The sequence below is a fragment of the Pollicipes pollicipes genome, unplaced genomic scaffold (genome assembly GCF_011947565.3).
Source record: "Pollicipes pollicipes isolate AB1234 unplaced genomic scaffold, Ppol_2.1 Scaffold_4002;HRSCAF=4701_pilon_pilon_pilon, whole genome shotgun sequence".
Taxonomy (NCBI): domain Eukaryota; kingdom Metazoa; phylum Arthropoda; class Thecostraca; order Pollicipedomorpha; family Pollicipedidae; genus Pollicipes; species Pollicipes pollicipes.
In genome coordinates, this window is record NW_023596420.1 from 45,600,128 (window position 1) to 45,610,006 (window position 9,879).

The window sequence follows — 9,879 nt, forward strand, 5'->3', positions numbered from 1 at the left end:
CATACTATGCCTGTCATGCAGTGAGATCTGTGTCTGCAAATAAGGTGTATATATATATATATATATATATATATATATATATATATATATATATACCTTACATATACCCAAACATTCATCTCAGGGCCAGTGGAACTTTCCATGATTGAGGAAAATATATTTCCATGTATCTCCCTACGTCATGCCGGAGGAATACATGTTTATTTCAATTTATACCCAAAGTTGTTGGGAACAGCTGGTACAAGTTGGTAGTGTGTACATACATGTGCATGTATGTACGCGCTTCTCGGTTGGGTAGCGTGTACATGCACGTCAGTGCGCGGACATTGACGGCCTCGTCGGAAGTGACAGGCTTACTACTAGTTACAAAAGACAAGCATGGGTCATGGAAACATGGATCAACATGGGCATGTAACGATCCTGGGTGTCGCGTGACGACAATATATACCCTGAGATAGATCTGGACGCCACCCACCCACCAAAAGCATGCGAGCCACTGAGGCAGCGTGCATTTCTCACCTGGTTACAGACATCCTTGATATGCAACATGTACGCCATAATTGACTCACAGCGGTGTGACGTCACATTGCGCAACAGCGATTCTAAAGCGCCTAGCTGGTTTCGAATAATCCAATTATCAGCTACGTTAATGTCTGTGTACGTCTATGTGTATGGGGAGCATGTGACACACGGGGGCACATGTCAGTCTGATTAAAGTAGGGCGTGTATAGCAATATGTGCGTGAACAAAAATGTTTCCGCCGCAAAGGGAGACACGGGCACTTAATCATAGCGCCTGATGTTTTCTGTATGCCGCTCGGCATACTTCGTGCGTCTACCGCGCAATAGAATGTGTTGTCAGTAAACTTTCAGTAATGCACCCTCCCCCTTCATCGCGAAATCCCGCTTACGTCCCTGCGCCGCACCAAACGGCGGAGGTTTTCGACTTATCAGTGACCCGCAGGTTCAGATAGATCAGGCATCAGTTGCCGATTCAAGTTTGCTTTTTTTGCTTTTAATATCCCTGAGTTTATAAGGCCAGCCCACGATCGCTAGCCGCGTCAAACAAACGTAGGATTATCCGGCAAACAGCACACGCGGTGTGAATGCTCGGTAAGCGATGAGCGAAGTGATGATCTCAACTAAGACACACATCGTCGCGTTTATTCAACAATATCACCGACACAAGTCATTTGAAGTCCCATAGGTCCTTCGCAAATATTACAATGACATTTACAAAGTTATCATGGCCTCACGACACCCAATGCCCAAGGGCACGGAATGCTGCTCAGACAAGCTCACAAACCCGACAAAGGGAGTCGTCCAGCAAAACCGTGTCGCACCTCGAGAGCACGCAGTGGTGCGAGACAGCGGCAAAGCATCACTTCCACTCCCATATGTTCAAAATGTTATTGACATGGGAGCCGGACCGCCATGACTCGTCAGCAGGAAGTGCGTGCTAACTGTCTGGCAAAGACTTCGCCGGTGACCGCGCTAACCGCCGGCGACCGGGCTCACTGCCGGCGACCGGGCTCACTGCCGGCGAACGGCCTCACTGCCGGCGACCGGGCTCACTGCCGGCGAACGGCCTCACTGCCGGCGACCGGGCTCACCGCCGGCGAGCGCGCTCGCCGCCGACGACCGGGCTCACCGCCGGCGACCGGGCTCACCGCTGGCGAGCGCGCTCACCGCCGACGACGGGGCTCACCGCCGACGACCGGGCTCACCGCCGGCGACCGGGCTCACCGCCGGCGAGCGCGCTCACCGCCGATGACGGGGCTCACCGCCGACGACCGGGCTCACTGCCGGCGACCGGGCTCACCACCGGCGGCAGCCCTGCCGCGGACACAGACCGCTGCCGGGAAGAGGGGACCCGTGAGACGGTCCCGCGGGCTAGCTGTCGACAGGGCTGGCGCACCGCTCACAAGCGGGGCGCATGACGGTGAGCCGCTGGAGTCTGTCGGGGTCACCAGCGACCGATCGCAGGCCGAGTCTGACGTGGACCGCCGCCCAGCTACCGGTTACAGGAGAGGCACACGGTCACGTCATCGTGCCGGTCGTACCTGGAAAGCGAAGGGTCCAGTCAGGCACCGCACATCCAAGCACAACACCCTTCATCGGGCCTGGTGGCGCGCTGTGCGCTAACAAAGAAGACGAACACGCGATCGGGGACCAGCCAGGTAAGGCGGTATCTATTCTCTCCCCATCAGGCTCAAATTATCTAAAAAATACATATATAACTTATCTCTACGAAAAACGATCACACGTGGTTCGGCACTACGGTGAAAACCACACACCAGCAGCAGCAAGAACACCAAAACATGACCCACCTTGTGGATTATTCTATCGTCACAGTTACTAGTGTTGGCAGCACAGGTGGTCGCCAGGCGATTTAGTGATGTTCCGGACATAAAAATGCACTCCAGAAAAAACCGAGAGTTGGAAACCATTCCCAAACCCAATGCTTACACGACGACTCGGCAGTGTCGGCAGTAGTTGCCCATACAGCGGCAGCAGCTGGCGATACAAGTGCCGCACAGCGGCGACTCGCAGAAGCTGCATGGGCCGGTAGGCGGCGCACCGCTCCGGCACGTGGAGCACGTGGCATATGGCTCAGCCGTACCGCCGGCCACCTGACGGCGGGATAATCGATACCAGTCGATGACAACATTCATACAGGCTCTGGACACAGTAAGGGACATCACTGACGGTTGGCACAGGCTCCAGACACAGTGAATGGACGTCACCGGCGGCTGGCACAGGCTCCGGACCCAGTGAGGGACATCACCGGCGGTTGGCACAGGCTCCGGACACAGTGAGGGACACCACCGGCGGTTGGCACAGGCTCCGGACACAGTAAGGGACATCACCGACGGTTGGCACAGGCTCCGGACCCAGTGAGGGACACCACCAGCGGTTGGCACAGGCTCCGGACACAGTGAGGGACACCACTGGCGGTTGGCACAGGCTCCGGACCCAGTGAGGGACATCATCAGCGACTGGCGGTCATGCGCTGTCTTGAATGTGATTGTCTCTGTGGAGCAGAGGCAGAGATTGCCTCTGTGGTAAATTGATCACACCACACTGGAACTGATCACCAGGAGAACGCATAATGCAAATGCAAAGATCACATGCGCCTGGTAAAGGAAAATCATCATCAGGCACACAACCTCTCATTTCACTTTTTCCGACCACTCGTCCCACCTGACTGCTGGCCGCGGCGCCGGTATAGCAGATCCCGCCGCGAGGAGTCAACGCCATCTGTCGGAGACTGTTCATCCTAGGAACTTCCATTGCAGGGGATATTGTTGACTTGGTCACTGATGTAGGCACATTGTTATTTAACAAATTTCTGGATCCATTGAAAAGCATCTGCATTGTTTTAGCTGAAACAAATGGACACCAACTGCCAGTGATTTGTTCAATAATGTTTTATTGGAGTGTAGTTAACACACACAGATCTAAAATATAACCTTATCACCTATTGTGTATTGTTATTGTATTGTAAGGTGATGAAATGACAGTCTAGGGTGCCAGTCTGGGGCATTAGTCTATGGTGCCTGTCTGGGGTCCAGTCTGGTGTGCTAGTCTAGGGTCCAGTCTAGGGTGCCAGTCTAGGATGCCAGTCCATTGTGCTGGTCTGGGGTGCCAGTCTAGGGTGCCAGTCTAGGGCACCAGTCTAGGGTGCCAGTCTAAAATGCCAGTCTAGGCTGCCAAATGCCAGTCTTCATATTAAATGATAGTACTTCCATGGTCTCAACATCTTAAAATATGGAGCACTTAGTCTGGCTTTATCAAGAATAATACATAGTTAAAACCACTGGGATACTTTGTAAAGAACACAATGGGGGGGAACAATTCTATATTCACCTCAGCTATGTACATATTTGTGAAACCCCCAAAAATCATGTCAGGATGTTTCAATGTATACATTACTACTTTTGATTTTAACATAACTGAATATGCTATATGTTTTCAAACAGGTGCTGTAACATATTTTCCAACTCCAAATAAAATCCCTATTCAACCACCCTCACCAATCAGCAAAACCCCTGAGGCCAGCCCGCGAAAATGCTTTCCAATGCACAGGATGCTTACCATCAGACTTGTGCACTGAGCATGAAACAAACTTGTTAAAACACAGGCCTGGCCAAACTGAGATAGGTTTTTTAAACAGTTTTGCCTGGAAATGTTTTGATTGGGTTTTTTTCCTAAGAGATGCAAGCAACATCAAAATTATTTGACCCTCTCACTCTATACACTGACATTGGTAGTGATCATTGTCTTAACTCTGTGTGCTTGGATTTATTATGTGCATGCCCTGAAATAGTTGCAAGGACATTATTGCTACTCCATTCATGCTTCATGTATCATGTATTTCTTGTGGCTAAGCCATAATGTTGTTGGTCAGTAGGGAAATGTGACCCAGCACAAACTTTGATGGCTAGCAATTTGTGAAAATACTGGTTGTACGAACACCAAAACTGGCCTTTACTTGGTGGACATACCACACATAATCAGAATTCATCTAGACTATAAATTTTTAAAGATTGATAGGTTAACTCTGTGCCACAGGATAATAAAATGGGTGACAATCCACCACAAGTGGTGGTGTCCATAGCAAACAAAGCATGACATTGGGCCAAAGAATGAAGAACTTCAATCAACAGATTAAAGCACCCTGTCCAGAATGATTAAACAAATGCAACTTGCAAGTCATATGTAAGACACACTTGACAAACCATACAAATAGCATATGATCATCATCATTCAGAAGCACCTGTATCCTCAATAACAGCACTAATGCATGACACCACTGTGAACTGGTCAAGCATTAATGTAACCATCAGGCCACAAGAATGTGCCAAAAACATGTGTAGTCCTGCTCAGAACAACAGATGTTTAGAAGCCCTTCATTTTATCAGTTAACTCTCACCCCTCCCCACACACCCAACAGCAGGCAGCTCTCATGATGGTATGGCCTTCCAGTGCAAAACATTTTTTCTTACCATACACTGCTTGCATTTTATCATTGCTCTGAACACCCAGGTTGACCTCTTTCTCGCCAACATGGAGCTTGCGTTGGTTTGTAAAATGGTCTTCGAATGGGTATGATCTCTTCATGACAGGCTTCGATATTAAGTCACGGTTGTAATGCCTGTGATACCAGCCAGCACCAAATGTATGGCGGGATGTTAAACAACACCTTGGCCGTTACCGAGGTTGTATGAGGACTTCCTACACAAGCTCACCGAACGCACAACGCCAAGCGTGTTTGTCCTGGATTAAGGCGCACACACTCAAGCGCCCCAAGCTCTGGCGCCACATACGGCTCAGATGCGCAGCGCGCGATTTTACAAGAGCTCTACTAAATCGTCTTCTTATGTTTTATATCAGTGGATCTTTTACAAAATATTCATATTCAAAGCTATTGTTTATCAACAAAAAAACCATTCACTGTTATTTGCTGAGTTTTTGACCATTCAATTCCTCTAAAAGGCAAGACACCATATGCACATTTTCTGGAATAATCTAGACTTTTCCGGACTACTTGACTACCCCGTATAAATCGGCGCAGCGGTGCGCTAGTCCAATCATTGAGAAACGTAAATGAGTGTCGGGGGGTTGACGATTACATTACTTTGTTGACCTGCCTTTATACGGCGTTGCCCGGACAGCTATGATCGTTTGAAGATAAGTGGACTGAAAAATTTGGATGGAGGAGACTTGTCTGTTAGTGTAACCAAATACACGTCTGCGTACCGAGCAAGTGTTGAAGACCTCGCTGAAATCAGGAAGTGGCATTGCTGATCTTGTTTCGAACAGTAACGTTACATCGCCATGGCTGAATATCTGGCCTCGATTTTTGGAACAGAGAAGGACAAGTAAGTTGCTTCAGATCGGTTGGTTGCCTCTGCCTGATAAAGCTTCGTGGTAGCCTCCTGGTGACCTCTAAACATCCCACTGCTCTGACCTCCCTGACATCCAAGTACCCCATAGCTGGAAGCAATAGTTGTCCCACGCGAATCATTTGATTAGTTGGTTTCTTTATAATCATGAATAAATGAACACTTTTGTTCATCGATACCATCTCACATTTCACTGGAGTCATTGGCAGAATCCATCACAGGAAAATTCTTTGAGTGAGAATATAGAATTTATTTCATTTTGAACAGTATGCACAAAGTTGGAATCTGGACAGATCCAGGGTCAGAATATGTTTTTCTCCATAAAATTGGAATCAGCAAAATTCAAAGCCCAACTAAAGAAGTACCATTATTAAGTTTTTTCCAGTGTTTGTAGACCAACTGGCTTAACACATGTGCATGTAGTTGGTTAAATACCTTTTGCCTGGGAATGGTCTATTTGACCCCCTGTGATCCCAGAGAGCAATAGAGCTAGGAACACCAAATCTGCAGGCTGCATTGACCTGTACATTAACTCGCTTCATCAATTACGTGCTCTTAGGTCATGACCTTTAGATCAAATAGGGTCAAACCAGGTCAAACTCCAGATTGCTGTTCAAAGTGCCCTAGATCCTAGATACCTGTCCTAAGCAAAATATCACTGGTGCTCATTTAAGGTCAGCTACCCTGTTTGACCTTTCAGAGGTCTTGGTAACCAATAGCAGTCAAGACTGCTTAGAGTTTTGCATTTCAGTAAGCATCAACTATTCTGCTGGGCTGTATGTTACTGAAAGCAAAATGTTGACCTGAATTGTTTTAGGACAGTGACCTATCATGACCTTAAAAATGTGTATGGGAAATCTATAATGTAATTCCTATTCTCAAGAAAATTATGAGTGCCAGAAACCACCTTAAACAGCAAGCCCTAGACTAATAAAACAGGTTGGGTTTGACCTAGTTTTGACCTTCATTCCTGACCCTAGGTTAATGGAATTTGTTCACTCAATTGCTGTGTTGCCTAAGAAACTATCTCAGATATATGGCTTCATCTAACACTCCATTGTTGCATCAGATTGAATGTTTCCCAAGAAATCGTCTTCACTGAATCCATTACCTAACTTTGACTTGCTGTAGGTCAGGGTCCTTCCAAGGCACATCTAAATTTTTGTTACCAAATGGTCTGCTATTCAGTTGTCTACAGATACATCAAATTTAGCGCTGTTATGTCATGTCGTTCCGGAACCCTTTCTGGAAAAACGTTCGCGTGTCAAATTGGCCTCCCTCCATCCAGCGCATGTTAAAAGTGGCTGCAGCCAGTATGCAAGATGTGAACTGGCCCAACATCCTCAACATCTGTGATGTGAGTTTTCCCATGCAAAATTATGCAATGTGAACTTTTTTGTTCAATGCAAAATTAGTTTGCATGAACTTTTGCTCCAAAGTTAACATAGGTGAACTTTTGCAAGGCATACTTTCCCTCGATGAACTTCTGTCCGACGAAACTCCCTCGGATGACCTACGGTCCCATGAACGTCGTCGACGAATATTTTCCGGAAACAGCAGTGTGGTCGACTTAGGCCACATTGCTCACACGTGGGTGCCTGTCTGTTCCTCGCAGGGTGAATTGTTCCTTCTACTTCAAGATCGGCGCGTGCCGGCACGGCGAGCGCTGCTCCCGGCTGCACAACAAGCCCACCTTCAGCCAGACGATCGTGCTGCAGAATCTGTACGTGAATCCGCAGAACTCGGCCAAGTCGGCCGATGGCAGCCACCTGGCCAACATCTCCGAAGAGGAAGTGCAGGAGCACTTTGACAACTTCTTCGAGGATGTGTTCGTGGAATGTGAGACTAAGGTGAATAGTCGATATCAGTGTGTGTCATAAGGTTACCCTGCGCACTACTGATGATAACACTTCCGTTTTACTCGTTCTCATGGTGTCTGGATGGGTGACATTAGCTGGCAACGCATGTTGGGATTGTTTTATGTTTAAAAGGTACGCTGTGTGATCTTGAGCAGATGGTGACACTCCTTCGGAAAACGGTGTTTTATGGGTGGCTGCCGTGACAATTGCCCCCGCCTTGGTACACATTATGCTGATAAGCACCCAGAGCGTTTGCGGCTCCGCACTGACGTCAGCCTCTCCCCTCGCCGCGCAGTACGGCGAGATCGAGGAGATGAACGTCTGCGACAACCTGGGCGACCACCTGGTCGGCAACGTGTACATCAAGTTCCGACGCGAGGAGGACGCCGACAAGGCGGCAGAGGAGCTCAACAAGCGCTGGTTCGGCGGCCGGCCGGTGCACGCCGAGCTGAGTCCCGTGACCGACTTCCGCGAGGCCTGCTGCCGACAGTATGAAGTCGGGTGCGTCACGTGACTTTCGGGCCGGCACATGGCAGTGTCCGGTGACCATGTGGGATCCTGAAGCCTTGTATCGGAGTCTGTCTGAGCGCGGAGCATGTGTCCAGGTTTGCAACACTGGATGTCAAAGAATGTTGGGCACCCATCTAGGATATGTAGCGACCATGTGAAATAAGCTGATAATTTGCTCAATGGCTATAGGGCACGTTTTCCTATTTATACCTGAGAGCAAAATTTTGTCTTTTCATGTGAAATTTCCGCCCTTTGGGACTGTATTCCACGTTATTTGCGTAAATGCGGGCATGCGATGCAATGCCCGCATTGCATTGCATTAGAGGACTTCCACGGTGATAACGTTGTGCTGCTGTTTGACCGATCCCATTCCGTTCTCTCCGCAGCGAGTGCACCCGCTCCGGCTTCTGCAACTTCATGCACCTGAAGCCGATCTCGCGCGAGCTGCGCAAGGAGCTGTACGGCCGGCGCGGCCCGGCCTATGTGGGCGGCGGGCGGCGCCGCTCGCGCTCGCGGGACCGCGGCAGCGGAGGAGGCCGTGGCGGGTTCGACCGCGGCGGCGGCCGCTACCGGCGCTCTCGCTCCCGGGAGCGCCGTCGCTCGCGCAGCCGTGACCGCCGCGATCGCGAGGGCCGCGCCGGCCGGTACTAGCAGCCGGTCGCCGACCACGCCGCGGTTTCGAGCGGCGGCCCTGGAAGTCGAGGTGCGCGAAGTCCGCGGCAGATGGCAGCGCGGCGTGAGCGCTCACGCGACCTCGAATGCAGCGATGGAGTGACGAGTGGGATGGTTGGGGTGGGCTGGGAAGGGGAAGGCTGTGTGAAGATGGTGTGGACCAAGGTTTCCCTGTGTTTGTGTTGCGCTGTAGTGGGTCGGTTTTACGGCTGCGCGGCGCCATCTTCAGGTATTTGGTGCGCGAGTGTGGTGTGCATCATCCATGAACCGGGGAACGTCTGCAGTGTGTCAACGGCCGGCGAACGTCGTCCCCCGCCGGCCGCGTTCCCAGAAGCCCGACCAGAACCACCTGACAGTGCTCGCCGCCGGGTGTCGTTCGTTGGGAATACATGCTCATCATCACAGCCGTCTGTGCAGACTGGCACACCTGAAGGAACATCGTTCTGACGGGAAGAGCCCACCGATACTGTGAGCAAGCCGTGCCTCCCCCGCGTTCTCTCGGCGGCTCAGGGACTGTGTCATCCGTCGCCGGCCGCACCGCCGCCGAAGGTCCCCGTGTGGTCGGCGGAATGGGGCCGGAGGGGCGCGCGCCCCGGCCGCTCGTGATTGGCCGATTTGCAGCGCTCGGCGCGGACGCTATCTGCGTCAGTTAAGCCGCGATCAGCACTCGGTCGGCGTCGGCGCGACATTGCCGGGCGGTCGCGAGGCGCAGCCCCGATTACCACATTCGCGACACATCGGTAAGCGGGTCATCACGAGCCCCGATGCCGCCTGCCCGGACCTGCAGCGCCAGAGGGGCGTTTCCCAGCAAGCCAGGAGGCGCAGCTCCAATTACCACATCCGCAACAACCGCAAGCGGGTTATCATTGGCCATGGCTCAGCTGCCCGGGCCCTCGAATATTCAGCATCAGACGGGCGTCTCCCAGCAGG

The 9,879-nt window shown here is 50.9% G+C and overlaps 1 protein-coding gene and 1 long non-coding RNA gene across 2 annotated transcripts; one reads left to right on the forward strand and one right to left on the reverse strand.

The window, feature by feature from the left end:
* Positions 1 to 1,787: 1,787 nt before the first annotated feature.
* On the reverse strand, positions 1,788 to 5,270 carry LOC119093598 (uncharacterized). The gene is made up of 4 exons (XR_005093643.1): positions 5,009 to 5,270; positions 3,204 to 3,385; positions 2,469 to 2,632; positions 1,788 to 2,062 (listed from the first exon to the last, which is right to left on the reverse strand). It is a non-coding gene; the product is annotated as an uncharacterized LOC119093598 (long non-coding RNA).
* Positions 5,271 to 5,590: 320 nt separating this feature from the next.
* LOC119093896 (splicing factor U2AF 35 kDa subunit) lies at positions 5,591 to 9,353 on the forward strand. The gene is made up of 4 exons (XM_037216906.1): positions 5,591 to 5,884; positions 7,524 to 7,758; positions 8,063 to 8,268; positions 8,664 to 9,353. The coding sequence occupies exons 1-4, from the start codon at positions 5,841 to 5,843 to the stop codon at positions 8,926 to 8,928; spliced, it is 750 nt and encodes a 249-aa protein (XP_037072801.1). The 5' UTR covers positions 5,591 to 5,840; the 3' UTR covers positions 8,929 to 9,353.
* Positions 9,354 to 9,879: the final 526 nt, after the last annotated feature.